The following is a 27,960-nucleotide window of genomic DNA, read 5'->3' as shown; positions in this document are numbered from 1 at the left end:
GGGGACGGAGCCGGAGCGGAGCCGGGGCGGGGCCGGGGGCGCGCCGCAACCCGCCCCCGGGGCTGCCCTGCCCTGCCCGGCCCGGCCCGGCCCGGCCCCGCTCCCGGCAGCTGCCTCCCGCCCGGCCGCGAGTGCCAGCAGCAGGTAGGGCCGGCCCGGGAGCCCCGCGGGGACGCGGCGCCGGGGGGGGGGCTCTGGGGGGGGGGCTGCCGCTCCCCGCGGCCCCCCCTGGGCGGAGGGGAACCGCGGAGCCCTCACCGCCGGGGGGCCGGGGGGCGGCGGGCGGGCTCCGGGCGGCTCCGGCACCGAGCGGCGCCCCCGGGTCGCGCTGCCCGTCCGAGCCGGCCGCGGTTTTACGGCGCCTCCTGGAATCCCCGTGCCGTTCGCGTCCCCCGAGGAAGAAGCGCCGTGCAGGGGGCGGGGGGCGCAGCGGGGGGCCGGCCGCTTTGTTCTCGGCCTGGGGAAGGAATGCTTGAAAAGTCTGTTTGAACAGAAATTCCAAATACGTAGACACTTAAAACATATTTGAAATGTTTCCTAGGAAGAGTTTTTTAAAAAAAAAGTTATGGGGATGACTTGTTTCAAGGAGGCCTCATTAGTAAGTAGATCCTCTCTGAATAAAACTGCTTTGAATGTTACTTGCTTTTGGATGTAAAAAATCCGACTTTGCTAACAAGGATGACACTAGCGTCAGTTTCCCCTAAGTCTCCTTTTTTTCATACTGATCATTACAATTCTTCAATTTTCCACTACCAACTTTGCATGACGCAAGTTTATCAGCAAAAAAAGTTTCCTTCGCTGGATTTATGGCATGGCTCAGCTTAGGGTATTCCTGCTCTGCAGTAAAACAGGTTTCTTAAGCATCTCTCACCCCTCAGGTTTCTCAAACTACTTTACAAAATGCTACGTAACATCTGCCTGGGCAAATGAAATGTTCTCTGGGTAACTGGGAGCAGGTCTTGCACAACCTTGGGTGTCGCAAAGGGTTCCCCTCATACTGTTCATCAGCTAGTTTATTCCGTTATCCATACTAGGGAGCGCTGAGAGATCTAACTTTAACCCATAAGCTAGCAGGGAGAAGCAGAAGCCAGCCCTGTTTGACGTCTGCTCTGCAGGATGGCTGCTGCGGGCACCGCAGCTGCCTTCCGCCTGTGCTGTGCCATCCTGCGAGGTGTGGTCCCACACCCTGAGTTGTACTGCGCTGCTCACCTCCAGTGCGGATAACGAGAATGCTGTCCTCTGCGCTTGTGCGCCAGCCCTGCGTGTCAGCGTTAGTTTATCTGTACCATCAACGGGCCCCCTCGCAGGACTGGCTTGCTGAAGCAGCGAGAAGTCAGGCTCCGTGGATTTCACTAGAATTCAGCAGGAAGATGGGGTAGGGATTGCAGTTACACCTCATCGGTGGCATAGGTGGATGGACAGCTTCTTAAATGGTTTGTGTTTGAATACACGGAGGGATTTTCCAGTGGATGTCTGAGTGTTTAGATACCGATGTGTTTTAGTGAGCAGTGGATACCTTCGGTGTCCCTGGGAGAATATCTCCTGCCTGCAGAAGAATGGACGCTTTCTTCAGCCTGATGAAATTCCAGTGCTATGGGGAAAGTGCAAGGAAATTGAACCAGCAATCGATCTCTGGCTACTTTTGAATGTCTAAAGGGTGACAAAGCAAAAGTGCTACTGTTAGTTTCAAGTTTGATTTTACAGGCACCAATCCAACCTGTCTGTGAATGTGCTCCTTTTGTCACCAAAGCGGGGATGCGAGATAGCATTCCACAATCCAGTTTCATGGTTCCGATAACGTTACCACCGGGGATTGCTGCCAGCTCCAGCTAAAAGGCTGGCTGCCTGACATGTTCCATTACAAGGCAGTTTTTCTAGATACTTTATATACTTTGGTGAGTGCTCCAGCCACTGCTTGAGTTAGCAGCGTAGCCGGCAGTGTCACTGAGGGGGGGATGCTGCTTCTGGGAAAAAGAAAAGGTAAGAGCCTTTGTACAGTACAAGAAGCAGCAGCTAGCTGTTTTCAAAGACCCGTGCTGAGCCAACGCTTCCCCAAGTTCAGATAAAAGAACTTCTTGTAGGCTGGCTGTTTTACAGTGTCCTGGTGGGAACTAAACCGCTCTTAAAATAGCTCTGTGACTTATTTGGTGCTGGGGATTTGTATCGGCTTTTAACTTGCTTTACAAATACAAACTTTCCAGTTTAATTCTAGACTCAGACATTAGTGTTGTTACTCAGTAACATATATATGAAGGGGGATGGTGGATAGGTACAGGGGACTCTGCGAACTATCTATTTCGCCCTTTTTATTTGGAATCCTGACACCAAAAGAAATATTTTGGGGGTTGTTTTTTTCTCCCCACCTTTTTTTTTTTTTCTTTTTTAAATAGGAGCTGAAGTGATCAAGTTGCAGACTGGTTGCAGTAAAGCAGAACATGGTTAAGCACAGACATGAAGTAGGGTGCTCACAATGAGTAACTACTGTCTAGGAAGAAGCAGCTGTTCTTGGTTTTTGTTCACTTTCACTGCACTTAGGAATTGCTGTATGAATAACTGAGTTCTGAATATGTCTCTGCCTGATTGCTATCAAATGCTTTTCATGAAGCGGCGGAAAATTCTGCAATGGGCAATTTGTCAGCAGCAAGTTGTGTGTTATACTTCTGTTGATTAGTAGCTGTCTGATGCTCTAAGCAAGGTATTAGATGTCGCTTCTAAAAATTAAAACTGAAACCAAAACCGTATATGTTGTTATTTTGTACGTACTCTTGTAATCTGTTTTGAATCATTTTAAACTCAAGACTCAAAAGATGCCTCGTGCAGTGGCTTTCAAAGGCCACTGAGGTATTACATCAAGCAAAAAAGGGTTTTGTGTGTGTGTGTGTGTGCAGTTTATCACTTTGTGTACCTCTGTCATGTAGTTTATTCTGCTTCTGAGCATTACTTAAAGACCTTGTCTTTTTAGTCTCTTAATCATTAATTAATCACTTCAGACACTAAGAAGACTAAGGGAATTTGAAAGAAATGCTCTGGATGATTTATTCTGTTCCCATATAAGGAACGGAGTTGCCAGGGTTCTCAGCTACAAGCCGGGCTGGAACCCTTTTACCAGTATGGGACACAAACTAGGTGGGGATAGAGCACAGCCACAGAGCCCGTGTTTTGTTAGTCTGCAGAGTATTTTTCTGCAGGAGGCTCCACGAAACAATGGCGATGCGAAAAGGTAATGCAGTCAGATACAGCCCTCAGGGCAGGAGCAGAAAAGCTGTCACACTGGTTCATTCATCAGTGTCTCCTTTCTAATGGCAGCTCCTAGCAGATGGTTAGGCAAAGGAAGAGAAAGAAGTCTGCATGGGCAGATTTCCTTAGGTCTATCCTTGTGGCTTCTGGCAGTTGAAAACTGTCATGATTAGGGATTTCCAGAAGTGAAGGTTGCATCCGGATTGTCGTGTTTAATAGTCACTAATCATCCCCTCCCTTGTGAATTTACCTTATCTTTTTGATTCCACTTGTAGTTCTACCCCTGAGCAATAATTCCAATTTTGTGCCTGCAGAGTACCCCTTTTGTTTTCTTTAAAATTGCTACACAGCAATTAGGCTGTCCATCTAGAAACAATGCCTTAATGCAAATGTAAAAAATTAGAGAATTTCTGGTTTTAGCCTGCACTGCTGCCTGTGTCATTATGATGCCCAAAATGAAGTCCAGAGTTGGGTTTTCTTCAGAGCCCAGTCTGTCAAGAATTTGTCTCCTAGGAGCAACTGTGGGGATTTACCACCAAGAGTGCTGTCACCACAGAAATAAGTGGCAGCTGGTTGCTTCCTGCCCCTGTACCAAACAGGAGTAACGGGGATGCTGCTAAACCACGAGGCAGACTGCAAAACCTGTGCAGTATTTCTGTAGTTAGAGGTCTTCTGTCTTCCCATGATTTTGTTTTTCAGTAAGGAAATAAAAGTAAATGAGCTGGGTGGTAGGAGTGTCTGCGCAGGCTGCGTACACAGCAGGCCCAGATTTCCTAGGGTATGCTTCTGCCTCGTCTGCTTCTGAAGAAGTCCTGGATGTTGGCGCGTTTCCCATATTTACACCACATCCTTCAGTCTTCTGCTCGCTGATAGCCAAAGTTCACTGGCTGCCAGGGTAGATTCATCAGGCCTTTTATGAGCTCTTTGGCACGCAGCGAGGTGATCTCTCTTTTGTACACGGACCAGCGTGTCCGTACCCTCCAGGTACAGCCGTGCTGCTGCTACTTGCCTGATCACAGCAGTCAGTGTTTTTCTTGCAGTACTACAAGCCCATCGCTGGCCAGACACTCAGCGTACGTAGTCTGCTGATCCAGGTGTGTATCTAGGGCACCGGCAGAGAACTGGTTTGTTAATGTGTCACTGTTAAGGCCTGTCAGAGGCGAAATGAGATCAGGCTGTTCATAAGCTGTCAGCTTTCAGTACTTCCCAACTGCTCGGTGAGGAAAAGTGTGGTCTGAAAAATTAGGAGAGGAAGTAGGAGCCTTTCACTGTAAGCACTTGAACTAGCAGCAGGGTTGCCAGGTATTTATCCCCGATTATCCACTGATGATGCACTTGCAAGGTTAAATAGAGCTCAGACATTTGTGGGGTTGAACAGAGCTCCAGCAGCTTTTTCCTGGGGTGCTCAGCATGGCTCAGGAGCCGCGTAAGGTGCCGTGGAAATGCCAGCCCAGAACAGCCGTGCTGGAGGTCTGTTTTTTTTTATTAAAACCAAGTTGTTGGCTCTTTTTGGTCAAAGTTTGGGACGTAGTGGTGACTATGTTGACGGGTTAGATGGTTTGGACTCTGATTTTTTTTTTCCTTTTACTCATTTCAGGGTTCTTTTCCAACTACAGGCTGTGTTTTTGATCTTTCCCTTCTTCTCTTTTGCCCCTCATTCATCTCCCACTGAGAACCTGAAGAACTGGGGCTGCTCTCAGCTGGTGTCCCAGCACAACTGGAGGAGGGAGAAACAACCCTTTGTGTTAGGAACTAGTCAGCCCATGGGATGCCATCCAAAAACAAAGTTTAAACATGTGTTATTTACTGAATGTTTCCACACACAGTAAAAATACATCTACAATTCAAAACAGCGTCTTTAAAACTCTGGAGGAAATGAATCATCCCGAATCTTTCGGGCTGGATGGAGGCCGCGGTGCGGAAAGCCGTCGCCGTTAGGACTTTCCCTTCTTGCAGGCTGCCTTCCTTGAGAACGCCTGTGGTTCCTCACCACCAAAAGCCTGAATCCCGTTAAAAATAAACTTAAAAACCTCTGTCAATCACCAGAGGGAGAGCTGTAAACACTCTCCTGTGAGGAAGAAGGGATTATGTTGGCGTTCCTGTTTATAGCATTGCCATCTTGTGGCTGCACGCCACGTGGGATGGATGATGCACGGTGCTCCTGCCAAGGCCGTGGTGCTCGCAGGCATTGTGGTTTTGGGACAGAAAACAGCCTTCGTGAGAAGTCAGTCTGCTCGAGCCAGGGTCATTAATGCAGTGACCACATCTGCATGTGTTAGGAGAACTGATAGCAAAATTGAAAGGGGAACTCTAGTAGCTCTACATCAATTTACGTGGAAGTGGGTGTCTGTGAGGCGGACCGCAGTGTGAAATGGGGGAGTCGTGTCCCTGGCGCCCCGAGGAGGAGGGAGGTGGGGACGTGCAGGACTGCCTGCGCTGTGCCTCCGGGCACGGGACTGGAGGGAGCAGCCGTGGCAGCTCTAGGTCGTCTCTTGTGCCCGTCAGCAGGTAAATGCTGGAACTGCAAACCTGCAGCAGACACAGCTCACGTTCCAATCAACATCCCAGGATCAGAAGAAGCACGCTGATTTCAGTGCCTCTGCTCGGCGAGCTGGCTTCTGCCTCCCTCCTGTGCGCTGCCCTGGCTGCGCTGCCCCAGCAGCCAGGCCCCTCGCAGGCTGGCGGCAGGACTCGGACGTGCCGTGCTGCACCAGCAGGGCATAGCACAACGTTCCCTCTACGTGCTTTTTAATCACAGCTGCTTTATCCTCAACCCTAGTATTTGCATGTACTTCTCCTTATCCTTGCCGTCCGTGTAGCAGTGGCTTATTGCAAGTCTCTTCACCTGGTCACCTGGGCCTGCTGCTGCACCGGGAGGGCAAGGCCGTGCGTCACGCTTCCCTTTTGGATTCGTTTGAGGCTGTCTCTTCTGGTTTCTATCCCGTCTTCTCCAGTAATAACGTATTGCTCTCTGCTTCTTTGGGTTAATGGTAATGAATTGAGCAGACTCCTGTGCTACTGAGGAATGTATTGGCTGGTTTGCAGGAGGAAAACGGCTTGCATAAAGTTGCAGATCACTTCCTGGGTACGCAGCCAGGAGCTGGTGGCTGGAGGGAGAACATCTGTGTCATGTCCCTGCAGCTGACCACGAGCATTTCCTCACTGTCTCCATGCTTGTGCTTTGGCTGTCACCGCCAGATCTGTCTATGGGACATAACATGGGGTTGTAATCATGTTTTAATGCACTGGTTTATGTCTTATGGGCTATATACACGCTCCTTTGAGACGTGTTTTCAGCACTGAACAATGATTTGTGTTTAAGTACAGTTCAGGATTCATTTTTGCTCGCAACAGATGGAAAGTGGCCAGCAGTTTCCACTGGTCCACGCTTATCTATGCTGCGTGTGTTTAAGTGCATGATTCAGCTCCCATGTATGCTCTTAAGGCAGGGCTTTTAAACAGTTGATTGTATCAGCAGATTTTCTCTGGGTGTGCTTCGATCAGATGGGAGACCTGCATATTATCCAAGAGTTTCTCCCATGTAATAAATATTCCTCCTGATTCATATCAGTGCAACTGAGAAGAAACTCAGGCTTTTGCGTTTCTGGGGTTTCAGTATTTTTCTATGCACCAAGTTTTCAGCCCTGGTGCATTGGACTGAAGCCTCTATGTTTACTGAGTGGATCATTTTCAAAAGGTAGAGACTGGAATAGAGCTGACATGACTCATAATGCAAGCAAACAGCTGGAAAAAGTGAACAATACGTAAATCATCTGGGTGTTCTGGTTTGCTAAAGTGGTTTAGGAGGAATTTTAACTTTTGAATGCAAAAACCTACTTTGCCATTTGTGCAGATGATGCTGTACTTTGTGTCCTGGATGCTTGATTTGAGTTCGTCTTGGGATCAGACGCATGTTTTAAATCAAGGAGGTAGCTGCAGAAGGGACAATGCCACTTTGAACTTTTTGGATTTGTGACTGGCTGCATCTATTTAGATGTTAAGATTATCATTAACCATGCTGCTCTTTGAAGATTGAAATAGTTTATGGAGTCACTATGGTTAGAGTAGAAGGAGGCTCTTCCATGCCAGTTTTCCTTGTCTCGTGGAAGCTTTGTTTACTAGCTTCTTCTAGGGATGGGAGGAAAGGGGTTGTTCTTAGTATTATGTGTATATGAATTTAGCGCTGTCAGGAGACTGAAAGCTGATCTCATATCTCATTTTAGATATTTTTCAATGCTTGTCACCTTGGCAACAAAGCTGAAGTCCCACCAGATTTATTTTCAGCAACTTACTGAAAAATTAGTCATATATACTATTTTGGCAAGGAGGCTATAAAGAACAGAAAAGTATTTCCGTTTTCACTATGTACTGTCAGCTGTTAATACTGCGCTGAACTGCCTTCCTTTCTCTACTTCATGCAGTGTCATGTCTTGAATTTCTTATTGTCAGAACTTGAATGATTCTGTAATATTCAATCTAACAATCTTCATAAATTCTTCAGAGGTTTTATGGGTTTGCAAAGGATCGGAGAGAAAAGAAATGGCTGCGTGGGTAGTCAGGAAGTGTAGACTCTCTATAAAGTGTAGCAACAGCTGTACCTGAAGCAAGCAAACAATGTGATTTTGGGTATGTTTGATCTGCTCAGTGACATTCTCAGTGATCTGCAGGATGCAGCTCTTGCTCGGCAGTGTTACTGTCGCACGTACAACCTGCTGATTTTATTAGGATTGAACATGCTAGCAGCACAACTTTGGTCCCTGCAAAACAGAGACTCAGTCCTCCTGTTGTTGCTGCAGAAATGTGGTGGTGATTTACTTCTTCTGTATAGGAGGTGTGGAATTCTATGAGGCAAGGGAGTCTTGCTTTTCCTGAGGAGATATATTATTATTTCTTTGTAGCAATCCATAGTCTCCGGGCAATTTTTCACAAATAAGTAGAAGAAAATAAAAATATTAGCTGGGTGGAAATGCAACCTCTTGCCTCCAAGGTACAGCGAGGACTGGTGCACAAGAAGCATTTTTGAAGCATGAATGCTGTGTGGATAGAAACTCTACTAAGATCTCCTGTTCTCCCCACGTTTTAGAAATTCAGACTGTACTTGACAGTTATCTTGATGCTGCGTAAGTATTATTCATCAAAATAAAATATACTGCATTTGCCAACTAGAAATGCAGGAATCATTCCAGAATTACACAGCAGGTGTTTTACATACTCGGTGTTGTAATGTTATGTTGGCTGCAGACCTTCCTGTATGGGCCTTGTTACGCATCGAGTTTAAACAAATTAACTGAACCTGTTATGACCTGGACACTGGGGTTGCAAATGAGAACAACCACATGGTGATCTGGCCTGCCACTGCTTATTTCACAGTCTGATTTAATTCAGCCAAGCTTTCCTGAGCAGCCACCCTGTGCGGGTAAGTCCTTGCTGTATTTGTGGGTGTAGACATGCGTGAATTGCCACAATTCAACTGTAGCTCAAAAAAAAAAATCTCAAAGAAATATATGTTTGGTTTTCTCTTGTAAGTGGTCAGTTACTGGGTAAAAGTTACAAGGAGAGCAAACTGTTCAACAGTGGGTTTTTTTTCGAAGGTAAGCCAGAGTCCTCCTTCTGATGCATTGTCAGCTGAACAAAAATAAGCACCCTCACAAGCACCATTTCTGTTAAACCAGGATGCTATGAACATAGCGATCAGACCTCTGGGTCTCTGTGTGTCATGTAAATACTTAAAATATCTCTTCCTTTGCAACACAAAAAACTCTTTACAGCTGAAGCTATTAAACGAACCACTGCACTTATTTCTTTTTTTCTATCGACTATTTTACCAGCAATTTTCCACCTCTTTTTTTCCAACTGCCCATATTCAGTAAGTATTCAGAAAAAAAGCCTCCAAAAGCTTCACTGAATGGCTTAAAAATATATGTGCTCTTTGCAGTCTTAGAAATGTCAGAGTACAAAGTGTGGTGAGGAAAGCCCTGTGTGCTAATATTTGCTATGTCATGCAGAGGAACTGGCTACTAAATATTTATTCCCGATCCTGTGTATTTAATCTCACTTCAGTAAATTTTTAATTATTAAAGTATTACTGCCTTGCACATTTTGTGGTCTGAAATGCTCTGGCAATGCCAGAAGTCAGAGAATGTTTTGTCTGAGTGCATGCATTCCTGCAGCTGTGGTGAGCTGCTCCGAATGTTTGAGGTTGAGGAGGAACCAGCCTGGAGCCTGACAGAATGAAGACTTTTCTCCTCTTCTTTTATTCCATGAGATTGGACGATGTCGTCTCACAGAAAGATTCTTTAGGTAGCATCATTACACGCTTTAAATGGTGGTAGGTGTGAAGATGTGACAGTTTATTTGATGTGGAGGAGCCAGGCATTTATTGTTGCCACTAATGGGTGTTGCTGTGTGATGGGACACAGAATAAGAGGTTCTGGGCTCACAGGTATGTCTTGAAATGGAACAAGCTGTTCCTTTCTGTGTAGGGCAGGGGCCCTGCTGAAGAACCGGGCACCTTCGTGTCAGGAACAAATTTAGAGGGGAGTAAAGACAAACAGTGAAAATGCTGATGGCATCAATTTGTGAGGGCACAGAGCCACTGCGACAGGGGAGTGGGAGGCACAGGCACAGAGATTAACGTGAGGAGCATAAATGGGAGTATTTAGGGAGGGAGGCAGGCAAAGAGAACTGTTTCTTATAAGTTCCAGGATGGAAATAAGAAAGGGATTTTGGTCTGGGTATCAGGAAAGAATACAGAGTCCCTGAGAGGTGGTGGTGGAAGCACCAGCTGTCGGGCCTCTCGCAGTGCAGTGATGGGGAGCGTGGGCTGGAATGGCACATTTGCTGGGCAGAGAGACCAGAGGGTGCCTCCGGCTTTCCTGGCCTTTCTTTTGAAGCAAGCAGCTTCCAGCTTCTGGAAAAAAAATTATTTAAAAATTTCTTGAAGAAGCAATCTCTAAATTCTGCTGTTGGTCTGTGAGAGACACACGTAGACTTTTGGGCAGCGTCTGCTTCCCTGGCACACCAGGTCTCGCATGCTGTGTGGCAAATAGGACGTGCAGCCCCGCAATTATTTCTGTAGGCCATTCTCCGTCAGAAGCCCTTCTCAGACAGACCTGTGACGATTGCGTTAACTGCACATCTGGATACCATAACAAGCTGTTGTCTTCCACTGCTTGCTCAAAACATTGGACTTCTTAAGTTCTTGTTTTTATCACGCTGCGGCCAAGTGTCACTTAGATGATCCATTGGCGCTGAAATCCCGTATTTCAAGCCCTTTCCTTGTTTTCCTTAAATAATTTTCTTTTGCATAAGATGCTGGCTCTGCACAGCACTACTTCTGTGACTAAGCTGGACACTTTTATTAACATCAGCTTGAAATTTGCCTTTTTTCCCACGTCTCCAGCAAGACATCCTTTTCAGTATGGCCCTGGCAACCTCATCTGGCACATGCCGTCGATCAGACATCCAGAGCACAGATTTCTGTGGCTTGATTTAACAATGCCACATTTGCTGACAGAGTAATGAGCCATACCAGCTGGTCAAGTATGTTACCCTTATTCCCTTCTGACATGCTTCAGCTGAATCTTTACCAAGGAGTATGATAACATACAATTTATTCAATATAGCCCTCTTTCCTTCGTTTGCCTACATTTACATTCTGCAGCTAATTGACAAGACAAGCTTGGACTCACAGCAAGACTTATAAAATGCCAAGTTGATTAAAAGACCACATCCATTCCTCTCCCCACCCCCCCCAGCATATTGTATATCCTTACAGGCATATATTTGGGGATTTGAATTTACCCTGAAATGGGATGCTAACAATGAAGATGATCCCAGGTCTCTTTGCCTTCAGTCTGTGAAGTTTATCAAAGCGTGGCTCTATCCAGACATTTATTAATAAAAAGTCCAAAGTATTTTTCCATTTGGAAGGGACTCACCTCTTTCTAATGTTTTGCAATCGGGTCATCTTGGTTTGGGTATGCTGCAGCTGCAGGAGCCATTCACAGCTGACTTCCTCGGAACACTAGGGCTGACCCAGTACACTGTTAGGCTTCCAAAGTCGTTTCACCAGTTTTTGGACCTCTGACACTGAATTTCCTTTGCAGAGATCAGAAATACCAGCAAGACTAAGACATTGTTTTGATTATCTGTTGCAGTTTGAGAATTTGCAGTGAGATTTTCAAAGGTACATTAACTAAAACAGAGTTTGCCAACTTGAAATTTCAGAACAAAATGCATTAGCTTGGATGAGAGAGAGAGAGAGAAAGAATTCTCACGGAGAGAGGAGAAGGCACATACAAAGAGGGGTCTGATCTTTCCATCCTGGAAGTCTTGTTGTGGACTCAAGCAGGTGGAGCACTGGTCCCTTATTTAAGCATCTTTTGAGAGCTTTTGAAAGGAGGAACCTCAGACTGTCAGTAATTCTTCTCCGGGTGCACTAAAAGCAAAAGAATAACCAGCGGCATAACGACACCAAGGCAGTAGTTGCATTCCTCCTGTCTTTCTTGTTTGGCCTTCCAGGGTGTCCGTGGGCACGCAGCCTGGAGCGTGCCTGCAGCAGGTCTCAGCACCACAGACACTGCTCGCACCTCGGGAGCCACCCCAGCACCTGGGACGAGCACGGGGCTGCTCTGCGCGTGGGGTGCCATGGCTGGAGGTGGGACACAGGCTGTTCTGTGCAGTGTACGTACTGGGAACGTGGTGAATTGAGTCGTTGAAGTGTAGGGCAGGCAGAAGAACAAGCTCCTTGCTGTCTGTCCTTGGTGGCAGATCATCGGCACGCTGCAGTCCACCATGCTATGTTGTACTTCTGTTGGACTGAACGGGATTGATGGCTGTTACATTCCTGCCACGGGGGTCTTACTACACCCTCAGTAATATTTGGTTGTGGAATTACTGAGGTAGCTCTTGTTCTTTCACCCACCAGACCACTAACGTCCTTTTGCTAACACATGAGCTGAAATACAGGGGTCCGTATCAGCCCTCTCCGGCTTGTGTTCCTCTGATAGAGGCTTGTATAGATGTTGCATTCAGGTGCAAGACTCACAAAACGTGCTGAATTTTGCTCCTTTCTCCTCTGGCAAGTTCAGAGAGATGAAGGCATATTCCCTCCATGCTCGGGTCATTCAGATGTATACTTTTAGTGGTTCTCTGTTCCTTTTCTCATTTTCAAAATCTTTTTCTCTGCAGCCCTTGCCATCTGGAACACCCTTTCTGTTCCTCTGCATCTCGTCAACTTTCCATTTATTTGCAGTTTTTCAGCAGACAAAATGTTGCCTTTGTTGTTGACATCTCTTAATTTCTTCCTCTCTTATTGGCCTTATGACCAGATATTTCGCTTGTTTGGACATAATTGCACCGTCAGCTGTAATGGATAGCATATTGTCTTGAGTTATTGCCTGCTGGGATTAAGCATCTGTAAGTGGCTGAAAGAGTCTCTGAGATTTCCAAGAGGTCTGTGCACAAACACGTTACGCCCCTATGGTGCTGAGGGGGTGGGTGTGTTTGTCTGTGATAAAAGATTGGCTCCTGCAGTGTGCCTTCAATTGCAGGAGGAGGAGGAGGGAGCTGGGACTCCCTACAGCTTCTGCAGGAGAAGGGAGAAGCCCATTTGCGGTTAGAAATGGGCAGACAGGACTTCGGTTATGTTTTTCTCACCATTTTTTGCACAATGGCTCTGAAGCTGAACTGTGTTAGCTCCATGTCTGTTGCAGGGCTTGGATATGTTGTTACAGCAGCTGTTGTGCTTTCAGCTGTGGTAAGTGCCTAACGCCACAATTAAACATTGGAAAACTTTTGGTTTTTGATTACTTCTAAGAGTCGCACTGTTTTCTAACTCTTTCTAAGGAGCTTGTCCAATTTTATAGTGGGGATTTGGGAGCAATTCTCAGGATGACTGGAATCAGAACGTGGAAGTTCGCTGTTTTCCATCTCTGCCTGTTTGATACCTGATTTCAGCTTAGGAATCACTTCAGTAGCTAACTTGCTGTTTTGCTTTCTAGTTTGTAACATTCTTTATTTCTGCCTTGGAAGCTGACGTATTGTACTCTTGTCCATCAGCTACTGTGAACTGTCTTCTTTATCAAAATACTGGATGCTTCTAATATAACCTTTTAATTTTTTCTTCCCTGTTATCTGATACCACTTAAAGGCATGCAGTAATATACAGACAAACTTCCTTTACTGGTGCTACAGAAATGTTCTATTTCCTTTCAGTATTACAAAAGTGAATTGTTTAAAAATATAGCTATATGAAAGTGTTTATTATGTTTTTTAAAAGAATGGATTGCATATTACTAACAGATTATATTAACATGAAAAAACACATATTAAAGCAGAATTGCAGTGTCCTTAGGACAGGATGTTATGTACAGTATATGTAATTCCTGAAATGGAACAGCTGCACAGAAATACTGAAGTAACGTGTCCCACGATTATAAATGGAAGGTATATAAGAAACTTGTTAATTATCTAACTCTTTGATGATATTCACAACATTTTCCAGTGAGAGCTGGATAAGATTACACAATAATAATACAAGCTGGATAAGATTACACAAGGTGTAAGTAATGATAAATAATTGTGCAAGATGCACAATGTGTAGTGATAAGTTTATTTCTTGCGGTCTTGTACCTCATGCATTGAAAATAATAGTAAGGGGACTTGACTTTTGCTTATAACTGAAAAGTTATAAATTAGTATAGAAAATACATAAAGTAAAACCAGGAAAAGTAGACCAAAAAAAAAAAAAAAAACAGAGAAAAGAGAGTCTAGGAAAGAATAAGTCAGGGTGTCAGGGATAAGCCAGAAAGTAGAGCTGATTGGAAGTGAAAAGTAACAGTGATCATTTAAGAAAGATTTTATTTATTTGCACAGTTCAGTGCAAGAGGAAAAAAAAAAGAAAAAGAAACTCTCCCCTTGTTGCCTGGAACAATAGTTAAGAGATCAGAAGCAATATAATTTAAACAAGGGCTTCCTTGTACTGTGTGTACTGAATAACATTCTCTGTCCTGCCCCTAGCCTGTCAGCATGGTGGAACACGCTGAGTTTTCCAAGGCTGGGAAGGAGCCTGGCCTTCAGATTTGGAGGATTGAGAAATTTGATTTGGTACCAGTGCCAAAAAATCTGTATGGAGACTTCTTCACAGGAGATTCCTATCTGGTGCTAAACACCATCAAGCAGAGGAATGGGAACCTCCAGTACGACTTGCACTTCTGGTTAGGTAAGTCTGACGGGAGTGCTCCTGAACTGGGAGCCCAAAGTGAACTCTCTTCCTCACACTACTCCAGCATTGTCAAGTGTTACCCAGGGAAGTAAGGAACACAGAGAATGGCATACAGAGAATGCAATTTTGGGTGCACGTAGCGCTACTCAACTTAAATATTTGAAATGGTTTCTGCAAGAGTGAGAACAGCCATCTCTGTACCTAGAAATAGAATTGTGTGACCAAACGAAGGACTTTTCTGATCAAGATGACACAAGTCCTAGTTCTCCAGAGTCTCATGTCAGGCCCACAGAGAAGACAATCTCACATGAAAGAGGCTGCTGAAATCCTTTCTGTTTGGTGGGATAGAAGTCAGCTGTTACCTTCCTCACTCAATGAGTATTCTTTGTCCCTGTGAAGTTTAGATCTTCTAATTGTCCATCTGCAGTAAAAGTCACCGACTAACATGGCAAGACTTCTCTACATCCTGCAAAACCAAAACACTTTGGCAATATCGTAGTTAAAGCTATGTAGGATACTTGCTTGGGGTTTGTCTTATTTGCCATCTCTCAGTAGCTTTTCCATGCTAAAGAGCTCCTGAGAGGGAAACTGCTGGGGAACCAATGCCCTGCTAGTCTCTACAATCTTCATAAACCATGACTGTGTCTCCCTGCAGATTCGTCTGCTCATGATTTAGTCCATAGCAAGCTTCCATCCAGGACAAGGCAAAACAGCAAAGGGAAAGTGTGTGATACTTATCAAAAGCGCAGCTGTGAAGCAGTGGGCCTGCAGCAGATATGGTGGTATAATCAGCCTGACAGGAAAAAATAAGCTTTTTAATGCTCTTTGGGGTCGTTATTAGAAAAGTTTGGAAATGGTTATTCTGCAGACCTTCCTGGAAGCTAAACTTTTCAGGAATCTCCTTTCTCCTTGGTGTTTATGCAGTCGGATGTGGGAGCTGAAACCCTGTTGTCACCTTTTCATTTCTTAGGAGATGAAAGCTCTCAAGATGAGCGCGGGGCAGCTGCCATATTCACTGTTCAGATGGATGACTACCTTCAAGGGAAGGCTGTCCAGCATCGTGAAGTGCAAGGCCATGAGTCTGCAACTTTCCTGGGATACTTCAAATCTGGCATCAAGTACAAGGTAGGTTATGACTTGATCTTTATACTGCCAGTCTGAATCAAGTCTGCAAGAAATGGCACCCTGCCCACTTCTCGGAAGAATGAGAACTCCCTCTCTGCCAGTTGCTTAAAAACATTCTCAAACAGATGTTTTCAATGAGTTGGAACTGACAGGGTGGAGAACAGCAGATCCCAGTGGGAGAACTTTGGCTGAATTAATAATGCACAATTTTAGGAATCAGGGTTTTGTTTTTCTTCAGGAAGCAGAGGAAAAAACAGTCCCAAGATGTCTGGAATGAGTTTAAGAAAGAGCAGTCCTACTTAATGGGAAACACCTACTCAGTAGACTTAATTTCTCCCCGATTACTTAACAGCTTAACCTTGCCAGTCCCTTTTTCTGTGCTCAGTCCACTTCCTTACCATACATAATGTTTGGGTAAAGCAGATGAATAGCAGTGGGAGTTGCTCTTCAATGCCTGCTTCTTCTATTCCATTTTACTTCAGTAGTGGAATTCCACTGTAGTAAAGCAACAGCATGAGTATGAATCAGTCGTTTTTCCTTTTGTCTTAGGCTGGTGGTGTGGCTTCTGGCTTCAGGCACGTGGTTCCCAATGAAGTGACTGTGCAGAGGCTTCTCCAGGTCAAAGGCAGGAGAGCAGTCCGAGCGACGGAGGTCCCTGTGACCTGGGAGAGCTTCAACACAGGGGATTGTTTCATCCTTGACCTTGGCAGCGTAAGTACCATGCAAAAGATGAGTTTATCAGCCTTTCAGGGGCAGAAGTCTGATTAGTTCTTCTTCTTCTTTTTTTTTTTTTTTTATTTCCACGGTGTTTAAGTTATCTCAAGTGTTGAGCATTCTGAAACATTACATAACCAGTCTTCTGACATCTTTCAGTCTCAGCCGTACTGCTGTCTCCTTCAGAGAGGGTCATGTTTGGATCCGACAAGTGTTAGCTGCATGGTTTTTCTCTTTCCCCCCAGAACATCTACCAGTGGTGCGGCTCCAACAGCAATCGTCAAGAACGGCTGAAGGCCACTGTGCTGGCCAAGGGGATTCGGGACAACGAGCGGAATGGTCGCGCCAAGGTCTTCGTTTCAGAGGAAGGATCAGAGCGGGAGGAAATGCTACAGGTTGTTCACTTCATCCATTTCTCTGTGCTGGAATGGGAAGGGCGGTATCTAGAAGAATGGATGCAATAGGTGGATAGGCTCAGTAGCGTGTGTCTTTCCATATAAAGTGCTAGCAGTGTAAACACTCAATTCAGTGCAGACTTGGACCTCTGCATTGTTGGGACATCAGAGTATATTTTTGCTTTTGTTGATCTAGAAGTTTCTTCTACTTGTTACTTGTGGCTGGGGTATCTGGGGAACACAGATTCTCTTCAGTTGGCTACTAATGCTTTTTTTATTTTTATTTTTATTTTTTTTTACTTCTCTCTCAGGTCCTGGGACCAAAGCCCAGTTTGCCAGCAGGAACTCCTGATGAGACCAAAACCGATACAGCTAATAGGAAACTGGCTAAGCTCTACAAGGTAACAAGAAACAGACAGATTCTGACAATTGTGGAGAATGGATTAATCTTTGCACAATTAGATGGAGCTGGAATAGTGGAGAAAAGCTGATCTGATCTCAGTCAAAGAGCTTTTTATGAACTTTTCAAGTGTATGAACCTTGGTTGCTTGCAGTGCATACTCACATGCTTTTTTACTGTCTTTATTGCCGCTGCTGAATCTAGTCAGCAGTGGGGATTGAGCTGGGACTTTTCAGGAATTTTTGAGGGAAGGGCAGAGTGTGAAATGAGTGGGTAAAAGAAAGGGAGTCTTCCTTTGTGTTACCAAATGTTGTGTTAGGAAGTTGACAAGATTGGACTAGAAAGAGTGAGCCTGAAAACTGCCTCTATCCCTTTCTACATCCAGTGTGCACACTGGATGAAGCAATGATTTGGAAGGTAACATTTGCCACCAGCTAGTATAAGTGCAGAAGAATGTCCAAGACTTTTTGGGAGGAATCTCCTCTACAGCAGTCTCTGCTAATGATTTAGTGAATGTCTGCCAAGGTGGTTTGTAATGTAGATCTTTATTCACTAGTAAGTACAGGAACTCAGACCATTAAACCCACTCGACACAGAGAAGCCTATTCACAGTTACCAAGACAGTCCTCTCCGGTTGTTAGGTGCAGTTATTTTGCTTTAGAAGAATTTTATAGGCTGGTTTTGCACCAAAGATATTTACCATTTTGAATCAATCTTTATTTGGTCCCAGCATTATCTGCATTGCTAGAAGTACTTGAAAGCTTCAGAGTAAGTGTTATGCTTTTGTCATACTGTTGCTGTGTCAAAGGTATCCTGTTTGTAAAACAGTAGTGCCTGGAGCAGCCAATGCATTCAAATCGATTTCCTTCCACTCCCTGAGTTTTGGATCGTTGCCATGACGCTGGAGGGAAAAAGGGAAATGCCTTATCTAATCTCTGCGCTGTGTTATCACAGGTCTCAAATGGGGCCGGGAACATGGCAGTCTCCCTGGTGGCAGATGAGAACCCCTTCTCCCAGGCAGCCCTGAACACAGATGACTGCTTCATTCTGGACCACGGCACAGATGGAAAGATCTTTGTTTGGAAAGGTACCGTAGAGATGCAGGTGAAGCTGGTTTTGCATACATAGGATTTGCATCCAATTACTGATCCCTGTTTCCTTTGAGCTGGGTAGGGGAGTGGACACTTGATGATAGTGGTGCTTTTCAGGGCAAGTTCAGATAGTACGAACAATCTCAGAAGAGCACTCTCATCTGAAATGTTAGGTGTTAAGATACAGTGTCTTTAGTGTACAGAATTAAACGAAGGGTTCTTGGAACCAGGAAGAAAAAATAAATAAATGTCATAAGTAGAAAGGCAATTGTGTTCTCAGTCATCGCAGAAAAGCATAAAGGAAATCAAACAATTTTCCTTTGCTCTTTGGCATCATCTTCTAGCTGGCAGGCTGGGCCCTTCAGATGCTGCAAAAGGGTGAAGTGCCTGGGACAGTTTTTTCTCTGGGTACACAAAACTTTGTAAAAGTTGACCCCTCTTCTCTCCATTTTCATTAAAGGCAGGAGTGCCAACTCTGAAGAGAGGAAGGCAGCCCTGAAAACAGCTTCTGAGTTCATTGATAAGATGAATTATCCGAAGCATACCCAGGTAAGGATTTATATATTTATTTTACCTTTTCTATGACCTCTCAAAATGGTGAAAAAGAGAAGGTATAGGTAAACCTGCCCTTCTTGTTCTTAAAGTGATGATTCTAAGGGTTTAACAGCCCTTCAGTCTTCCTCAAAACTCACCTTAGACTGAGTCTGAATCCCATAGCATATTCTGAGACCCAGGCATAGTTACACAGAGGCTTAAAGGCTGACTAACACTGGCATGGAAGAAATTGATTCTTTCAAACTAGTGGTTGCAAGCAGCAGAAAACAGATGGATTGTGATGTCTTTACTCTCGATAAAGATCTATCTGTGGTAATAACTGGAGGTTCTATTGATTGCTGTGTGTCAGGCATTAGCGAGAGCTGACCTGGCTCTTAGTAGTGCTTCTTGGCACCCAGCACTTCACTGTTGTAATGTCAGAAGAGTTGTACCAGGCAATTCTGCCAGCTTGAAACCAGAGCTCCTATGAAGCAAGGAGTAGCCAGAGTCAGAGCTCTGTGGGATGTGGGGTAAGGCTGCTCGTGATGGGCTGGCTCATTTGTTTCAGATCCAAGTCCTCCCTGAGAGTGGTGAGACACCTCTGTTTAAGCAATTCTTCAAGAACTGGAGAGACAAGGACCAGACAGAAGGACTGGGACAGGCTTACATTTCTGGTCATGTTGCCAAGATCGAGAAGGTTCCTTTTGATGCCGCCACTCTTCACACCTCCAAGGCCATGGCTGCCCAGCATGGAATGGAGGATGATGGCTCTGGCAGGAAACAGGTGAGCTGCATCAGAATCCCTTTGGAAGGTTTCCAGAATTGTCTTTGCTACTTCTTGCATTCCTGCAAGAACAGTGAGACAGATAGGAGCGTGAGACTCAGTTTCATAAATACTGAGGGAATTTTTAACATCAGAAATACCAGCAAGGTCTTGAGAGCCCTACAACCGTGTGGTGTAGATGAGCTGTTATTTTCACTCCAAGATTGCCCTGGGGACAATTTTTCACCCAATGGTGTGTAGCCAGATGTTCTCATTCCACCTCCTCCCTGTTACTCTAGCTGTTGCCATCATACATGGGATGGGTGTCTCGGAAGCAGTGGTGAAGATGGGTTTGAAAAGGCTGCATGGTGGTTCTCATGCCAACCTTAGACTTTTCAGAAGTCCCCAGTAAATCTAAAAGCCCTGTTCCCAACTGTCCAACTGAGAGAAATTGGAATGATCATGTCAGGTACGAAATTGGCACACGGGCTGGCAGTGTTAGTAGTTTGATTGGCTTTTGTTAAAGTGTTTCTCACCGTTCTGATAAATCTGATCGAGGTTTGAGAGCTCACAAAAGGGTGAGGTAAATGTGCTTTGCTTCAGGCCTGGCTGCAAGCTGTGGAAATCTGATGGGCGGGATCGCCAGGCTTGTAGTGACTTTCCCCAGCAGGTGGGGCTGCAGTACTGTAAGTTTTAGGAAGCCAAATTAGGGAAGAAAATGGAACACAAGCTCTGTTCAGGAAAGTCTGCTTATTTTGCTGTCATGTTTCACTCAGAATATTTCTGTTCCTCTCCCTTTCTGCTCTTTTTCTAGATTTGGAGAATAGAAGGCTCAGAGAAAGTGCCAGTGGATCCTTCAACATATGGCCAGTTCTACGGAGGGGATAGTTATATTATCTTGTACAATTACCAGCATGCTGGAAAACAGGGACAGATCATTTACACTTGGTAAGAAGGTTTTCCTGGTGCAAGTCAGGAAACACTGGGACTAAGCGGTGTTCTGAGTCTTCTTTGAAAATGATCACTGTTGGTTTCCATTTATAGAGGATTCTTAAGGAATAAGATTTCACCCGGGGTAGTATTCCTTTCCAAAACACTACCAGAAATCTGAAATGTTTTGTTTGAAATTTTAATGGGGGGAATTACTGTGCTAGCATCTTTTTTTTTTCTTTTTTCTTTTTTCTTTTTTTTCTTTTTTCTTTTTTTTTTTTCCCCTACTAGTAGTTACTCCCTTCTTTGGATCATGCTTTAGACTTTTTGCAGAGTTTCTACATCTGAGACCACTGTGACTGTCTTTTGTTATTTTAACAGCTTGGTTGGTGGCTTGTGACTCTTACAGTTTCCAGACCACGCCATTAAAGAGGAGTTTTTCAGTGGTTAGTCTCACAGTGGTGATGTTCTTGCTTATCAGAGGGGTCACAGACAAGCTCCGTAACTGAAATCAAAAAGGGTGTGGTCTCTGTAGGTGCTGCATGTGTACTTCCTGCTAACAGTACCAACAGGCATGTTTTTAAGCCAGCTGCTAGAAGGATAATGGGAGATAGACACGAAGGTACTAAAGAATCTGTGCTTATTTTCTAGAAAATGTCCCCATCTCCCTCTGTAATCAGTGTTACAATATAAGATAGTGAATTTCTTCTTCATGTTGAATGAAGTGCTGCAGAGGTTGGATAACAAAAGTTTTTCTTCTGTCTTCGTCTCTGTAAGGTGCATGTGTAGGAAGGGAAAACGTTAAAAATACAACTCAAATTTTGCCTTGTCTTTCAGGCAGGGTGCTCATTCCACTCAAGATGAAATTGCAACCTCTGCATTCCTTACAGTACAGCTGGATGAGGAGCTGGGAGGCAGCCCTGTGCAGGTGAAAAAAAAAAAAACAAAAAAAAACAAACCAACAACCAAACAAAAATCCAACAAAGCAGAAAAATAAACACTGGGAATAAATAAGATATAACTGGTTTTCTTATATCTTTTAAGTGGCAGTGAGCCTTCTGCTTTGTAGTATTACTAACACCAGGAATTAACAATCTGCATTTCATACCAGTTAGTGCAACATGTTGACAGCTGACAGAGCTTGGTAGGAGAAGTAGGAAACACCTTGGATATATTTAGCTGTGTTTTTGCAAAAGCAGCTGGATCGATGAATGCAGCAAATTTCTGGAGTTAGCTAAGATACCTATTTTTCTTCTTAATTTAAAATTAAAGTGAGAAAAAAGGCATGTGACAGAAGAAAGCCCTTGGTGATTGAGAGAGGAGTGAGAAGCAAACAAATAGTTCATGAGAACGAAATATTTCAGTTAGCTTTTTCTAAAGTGAATCTGGAAAGAGTTGAAAGAGTTAAAATGCTGAGAAACAGTGAGAAAGCTCAGTATGTTTTGGCAAATGAAAGAGGACGTTTGTATTTCGTAGGATAAGTGTAACTTACCAAAATGTGTCGTATACCCTGATAACCATCCTAGCAGAAGGAAAGGGCTTTTGGGATCCTCTCTGTATCATATACGGTACCAAATGTCAGTGGAGAAATCCAGTCACGTAGTGGGAGACTCCATCTGTGGTGCAGGTGTTACGGAGAGGCTGCCTGCCTTACCTAACCCTAAAGCTATTTAGGCAAGAAACAAGTGGCCTGTATAAGACAGGAGGTTTTTCATGGCTGTTATTTGTTACCTCTATGCCAGTGGATCACCCATCAATTAAAATGAAATGGCAACTGTGAGAGCTCGGTTTAAATGCTGATCTGTTTTTGTGTGGAAGTTAATAGCTAAGCTCCAGTGACCATCTAGGTGCTATAGGAAGATTTCAGCTGGAAGTATGGCGACAAAAGCCTTTTCTAGCGTACCTGATGCTACTCTTCAACAGCAGCTTAAAACTGAGTGTTGTTTTTTTTTTTCTAGAAACGAGTAGTGCAAGGAAAAGAGCCACCTCACCTGATGAGTATGTTTGGTGGAAAGCCCCTGATTATTTACAAGGGTGGAACCTCTAGGGGAGGCGGCCAAACCGCACCTGCAGAAACACGGCTGTTCCAAGTCCGATCCAGCACCTCAGGAGCTACTAGAGCGGTAGAGGTATGTGAAGAGAGAGCCAACGTCCATGTTGCATGCATTGGCTGTGATGGGGACATGAGCCCTTTGAGAAGAACAAGGGCCAGACTGAGCTTTCTGATGTAAACTGTAGCATACTTTGAAACCTTGGTAAAGTGTTAAAAGATTTCTCTTTTCCTATGGATAAGTAGTAATAATCATCACCTTCTAATTAGTTTATAAATATCACCTTGAATAGGCTGAAGCTGTTTTCTCTGAAGTCCACAACAGACGTTACACCTGCGTACAATGATGCTTTTCAAACAGTGTTGAAAACCATTTGGATGGATGTTGTGCTGGTTGTTGTGACTTGTTCTTAGCCTGTGTGACCATGCTGCTAACCCTATATGCAAATAGAACCTGTGCCAGGACACAGGTTAAGAGCCCTACTCCTTTGAAAAAAAATGCACGTACACACACAAAAACATGCAACAACAAAAAAAGGGAATGAATCCTGGCCAACAGCTGTCATAGAATCATATCATAGAATGGCTTGGGTTGGAAGGGACTGTAAAGTTCATCTAACTCCAACCCCGCTGCCATGGGCAGGGACACCACCCACTAGATCAGGTTGTCTAAGGCCCCATGAAGCCTGGCCTTGAACACCTCCAGGGATGGGGCATCCACAACTTCTCTTGGCAACCTGTTCCAGGGCCTCACTACTCTTACAGTGAAGAATTTCCTCCTAACATCTAATCTAAATCTATCCTCTTTTAGTTTAAGACTAGTTCCCCTTGTCGTACCATTATATATCCGAGTACAGAGTCCTTCTCCATCCTTTTTATAAGACCCCTGTAAGTATTGAAAGGCTACAATGAGGTCTCCCCGGAGCCTTCTCTTCTCCAGGCTGAAAATCCCCAACTCTCTTGGCCTTTCTTCATAGGAGAGGTGCTCCAGTCCTCTGATCATCTTTGTAGCCCTCCTCCGGACTGGAGCTCTGTGTGAGGCAGGAGCACTGTTCTATATCTGCAGTAACTTCCTAAGTTCCTAGTGTCATGATGGCATGTCCTTGTTGTCCTTGTTGGGGAAATTATGTTAATGATTCATCAGCCTCAGCAACAGGGATGGTGCTCTCTGACAGGCTCCTCAGAAAATTCTTAAGTCTCCTGTCATAACCATAAAGACTGGCCAAATGACAGCTCCAGGCATTCTTGCCATAGGTCATATGTATCTGTAGATTAAATGCAGAAACACAATTTGTTTACTCTTCTCACATAACTAAGTTTAACTGATTACTCAGATATAGGCAAATATACAACGTATCTTGTAACCTTACATGCTTGTGTGGAATATCTTGTTAGAAGTGTATTTCAGGATAGATGCTGATTTTTATTTTGAAATAATGGGCTCTGCATAGAGAGTGATTATGCCTGACACATGCAATATTCTTTCTCTTCAGCTGGATCCTGCTGCCAGTCAGCTGAACTCCAATGATGCCTTTGTCCTGAAAACTCCCTCTGCTGCTTACCTTTGGGTTGGCCAAGGAGCCAGCAATGCCGAGAAATCAGGGGCACAGGAGTTGCTGAACGTTTTGGGAGCTCGCTCAGTACAGGTTTCTGAGGGTAGAGAGCCAGGTGAGGGAGATACGTGAAGTCTGAGGTCATTTCTGTGTAGCTGCACTTTCCCAATTATTATTTCGTGTATATTTTATTTCTCCCAGAACAAGGAAATGTACACATAGACACAGAGTGGCTTCTCCGAGCTAGTACCTTCATTGTGTTTAACAGTGCACTCATGTTTGTAGGCCTTTGGGAGTTTGACATTGACAGAAGAGTGCTTCAAGTCCTAGCCAAGCTATACTGCCACTGTGTTTTCCACGAATACTTGAAGCATCAGTATGTCACTCTCTTTTTCAGAGAATTTCTGGGCTGCTTTGGGTGGAAAAGCTCCTTACCGTACCTCTCCCCGGCTGAAGGACAAGAAGATGGATGCTCACCCCCCTCGTCTTTTTGCATGCTCCAACAAGAGTGGACGCTTCACTGTGAGTATCTGGGAAGACAGTCAACTCAACAGTCATCTGACAAAGATGGGGGTAACTTCATCTCAGTCTGCTCTGAGTCACCCGCTGGGCTGTTATACCTTACCTTCCTTCCTTTGCAGTGTAGCCTCCAGAAGGAAAGCATCAGCACCATTTTTTCTGCAGAGACAGCAGCTAGTTCTATAGCACTGTTGTCAGCACAGCAACTTTCTGAACCATTAAACTGGTCCTCCCCTGGTTAATAACCAGCATTCAAACTCCTCAGATTTTAACTCGTGAATGTTTCTATTAACAAGAGGCACCGTTAAAAGCCTTGAACAGGAATTAAAGAATGTTTTACTAGATAGACAGAGACTGATTTTGTGTTCTGTGGTGTAAGAACACTTCTGTGACATAGCCTGAGCTGCATGGTCAAATACCATGCCAATGGTATGCATCTCATTGACAGGAGGTGAAGCCAGAGTCCATGTAACCTGCCTTTTTCCTGTAAAGCTAAAGTGATGCTTGAGCTATATTCTCATCTTTTAACCTTATGTTTTTCAGATTGAAGAAGTTCCTGGAGATCTGACTCAGGATGACCTTGCTACAGATGACGTTATGATCCTTGACACATGGGATCAGGTATGTCATGTTTACCTATGAGGAGGGAAATAAAGAATATGAACAGTGTGGCTCTAGATTAAGAGACCCAAATTACAAGAGCTAGCAGAGTTGTTGTATTGTAGAGTCCCTCCACCTTCAGGCCTGAGAACAAATCACCTCACTAGTGATGTTGAAGAGAACTTAGACCCAGAACCTGAGAAAAGAGCCGGTGTCTTGCCACTTTGTTAGCTTATGGGCTGAAGCAGACAGGCTGTTGTGTATCATATGTACTTCCCCAGGCTGTAAACTTCCTGAGGGCAGTGTCCTTGTCCTGGCTGGAGGTGACTGAACCATGGTTAGGATTCAGCAGTTTAAGACACAGACACATTTTCTGTAATTGAAAACAGAAGGCTTGGGTTAGTCACTGCGCGTGAATCAGCCAAAAGTGAACTTAGAGATGAATTTTGTGTCTGTTTTATGTAAGGATGTTCAAACATAAGCAATTTTTCCTGATGTTAAAGTAGTGTATAATTTGTTCATGTATCTAGAATTTACTGCAGATAAACTGCAGTCAAAAAGCTTCTTGTCATCTACCAGTAGCTTTAGCCAAGTAAGTCGATAAGCCACGCGCACCAGGAGGAATTTGTTCTTGTTCTGTGCCATACTCTGGTCAATGAGCCCTTATCCTGTCTTTCATAAAGATACTGACTGTTGCTGAAACAATTCACATGATTTTTTTTTAAATCTACAGGTCTTTGTATGGATTGGAAAAGATGCACAGGAAGAAGAAAAGACTGAGGCTTTGAAATCAGGTACTGTTATGACATTTTACTCTCTGAAATAAGTGTTTGTTTTGTCTTCTCACTATCTGATTTTAAGGTAGAGAGAAACTTATCTTAACCATGATATGACATTCAATATTGTGATCAAAGAGACAACAGAGATAGAGAAAGGAGGATCCCAAATATCGGCATAAAGAGGTGCAGCATTTAGACACACTGTGCTCAAACCCCAACAGTGAAAAAATATTCTTGCGTGGATAAGTGGCTATAGACTGCCACTGCATTGGAGAATTTTACAATCCCAACACATGCTTTCTACCTACAAATGCCACTCTTGTAACAGGTGTAGATAAAACCACTGAGTGAAAGCTTTTTTTTTTTTAATGACTACAGATACAATCTGAAATTGTATCTCTAGCATCCATTTAGCTATAATTAATCTGTTTCCTCTGTTGCTCCATAAGATTTGGACTCCATGTGATTTTTCTCCTCCTTGTGCCTTTACAGCTAAACGGTACATTGAAACTGATCCCGCCAGCCGAGATAAGAGAACTCCAGTCACGCTCGTTAAGCAAGGGTTTGAGCCTCCAACCTTCTCTGGCTGGTTCCTGGGCTGGGATGACGACTACTGGTCTGTTGATCCTCTACAGAGAGCAATGGCAGATGTGGATGTCTAAGGAACAGGTTTTTTCTCTTTTGAAATGGAGCAAGTATAGTGCCTTCAGTGCCTTCAAGAGCTACTTTTTCCTGCAGGCAATGATGTTAATAGCCAATTAGCTGTGCAATAAGTACCAAAACAATCGTGACCAGTCATATTGCTCTACTCCTTGCTTTGATTATATTTAATACAATAAAGCTTATATGGAATAGAAGAAGAATAAAATGGCGGGCTTTGTTACTAAGAGGAAAATAATAAACAGACCCTGTAGATCCCACATTTGAACTTACTTGAAACAAATACACCTTAGAAAAATAAACCTTCTTTGTGCCATTTTTTTGCGAATGCACTTTTTGCTAAATGTTTACAGAAAGGATGCGTGTGGGGCAGGGAGGGGTGGAGATGGCTTGCTTTCCCCTCCCCAGAACTTTTGGCATTTAAGACCCTGATAAATTCACAGTATTATTCTCTTTTAGAAAGTCACCCAATAGTAAATAGCATTTTGTTTAACTCAGGATGAAAGGAAAAAGCATGTCCCTCTCATCAACAAGAATTCACAGGGGTGGCCAGTAGCAGTGAGGAGATTCACTCATCCTCCCCAAGGATTAATGTCAAGCTGTGCAGTAGTTTTGTTCCTAACTGCAAGTGTGTGAGAACAGTGATGCTAATTATCACATCTTTGTTAACTGTATTTACTCCCCTGCCAAAAGTCAAGCTTATATTAACTGAAATACTGACCAACACCTGCAAGTGGGTATATTGATTTTCAATACAGAGGAGGAAAGAAAAGTTCACAGCAAACAGGCAGAAAAGAAACAGTGCTAATTAGCTTAAGCCCTTGTAAGTGCTTGCTATCTTAAACATGCTAAATGAGACAAAATTACCCCAGATGTCAAAAAAAAAAATGTTACAAACTTTGTGCTGGCCAGTGTGAGAACAAGGGCATTTAAATAATTGATCTCAGCTTTTTGTTTTCATTCTTATCTCCCAATAATTAAGGATCAGATGACAAACTTGGGTGATAGTGGTAGCCTAAAGAACCTCCCTGCCATGCAGACTAATTCTTACCTCATTTTAATCTTTAATTACATTTACTGCACAGGTGCAAAGTATGAATAAAGTTTAACAGACTTGTAGCTCAAGACTACATGAACTGAAGATTATGCTTCTGGTATGAAGTATAAGCCTTTGCATCACAGCTAATAGCACAAGTCTGCTCAGATCAGCCTCAACAGGTAAATCACTCGTTTGCTAAATATATAAGCAGTACAGAATCTTCTGTTAAACACCCCACCCCCCCAATTAAGATACTGTATTTGCTAGGGAAGCAGGTTTTAGACTTGAATAAAATGCAGTGTTTCAAGTATGTTTAAAGTTAGGTCAAAAAAGGAAGTCTATTT

The 27,960-nt window shown here is 44.0% G+C and overlaps 3 protein-coding genes across 6 annotated transcripts in view; 2 read left to right on the top strand and 1 right to left on the bottom strand.

Annotated features, from left to right (window-relative positions):
* RAB14 (RAB14, member RAS oncogene family) overlaps nucleotides 1–12,578 on the bottom strand; it is a 37,945-nt gene extending 25,367 nt beyond the window's left edge. Inside the window, exon 1 of the mRNA XM_035555529.2 lies at nucleotides 11,178–12,578. Within this exon, the coding sequence (XP_035411422.2) occupies nucleotides 11,178–11,206 (29 nt within the window). The 5' untranslated portion in view covers nucleotides 11,207–12,578. The remainder of the gene's footprint in view (nucleotides 1–11,177) is intronic.
* On the top strand, nucleotides 35–26,893 carry GSN (gelsolin). 4 transcript variants are annotated; one of them, XM_035555515.2, is made up of 18 exons: nucleotides 41–144; nucleotides 542–598; nucleotides 14,260–14,461; nucleotides 15,435–15,589; nucleotides 16,139–16,300; nucleotides 16,549–16,698; nucleotides 17,010–17,099; nucleotides 18,053–18,185; nucleotides 18,650–18,738; nucleotides 19,292–19,507; nucleotides 20,301–20,434; nucleotides 21,254–21,344; nucleotides 22,375–22,545; nucleotides 23,960–24,134; nucleotides 24,417–24,541; nucleotides 25,082–25,159; nucleotides 25,872–25,932; nucleotides 26,410–26,893. In XM_035555515.2, exons 2-18 carry the CDS (start codon nucleotides 566–568, stop codon nucleotides 26,577–26,579), a joined length of 2,235 nt encoding a protein of 744 aa, XP_035411408.1. In that variant the 5' UTR covers nucleotides 41–144; nucleotides 542–565; the 3' UTR covers nucleotides 26,580–26,893. The 4 variants fall into 4 exon arrangements, with proteins under 4 accessions (XP_035411411.1, XP_035411408.1, XP_035411412.1 ...); XM_035555518.2 differs by lacking the exon at nucleotides 542–598 and having other exon boundaries at nucleotides 35–144; XM_035555519.2 differs by lacking the exons at nucleotides 41–144; nucleotides 542–598 and adding an exon at nucleotides 1,944–1,980.
* Nucleotides 26,894–27,031: 138 nt separating this feature from the next.
* The window catches only part of DAB2IP (DAB2 interacting protein), a 238,113-nt gene continuing 237,184 nt past the window's right edge, over nucleotides 27,032–27,960 (top strand). The window contains exon 1 of the mRNA XM_035555499.2: nucleotides 27,032–27,795. The gene's annotated coding sequence lies outside the window, so the exon portion shown is untranslated. The remainder of the gene's footprint in view (nucleotides 27,796–27,960) is intronic.

This window comes from Cygnus atratus, chromosome 19 (genome assembly GCF_013377495.2).
Source record: "Cygnus atratus isolate AKBS03 ecotype Queensland, Australia chromosome 19, CAtr_DNAZoo_HiC_assembly, whole genome shotgun sequence".
Classification (NCBI taxonomy): domain Eukaryota; kingdom Metazoa; phylum Chordata; class Aves; order Anseriformes; family Anatidae; genus Cygnus; species Cygnus atratus.
The sequence above is the reverse complement of the archived record's forward strand: the minus strand, read 5'-3'. Positions and strand labels throughout refer to the sequence as shown.

Coding starts and splice junctions, on each gene's coding strand:
- GSN (XM_035555514.2), top strand. CDS start 12,863: ATGGGCAGACAGGACTTCGGTTATGTTTTTCTCACCATTTTTTGCACA. Junction 21,345..22,374: donor TGGGAGGCAGCCCTGTGCAG/GTGAAAAAAAAA, acceptor TTTTTTTTCTAG/AAACGAGTAGTGCAAGGAAA. Junction 24,135..24,416: donor TTCTGAGGGTAGAGAGCCAG/GTGAGGGAGATA, acceptor TCTCTTTTTCAG/AGAATTTCTGGGCTGCTTTG.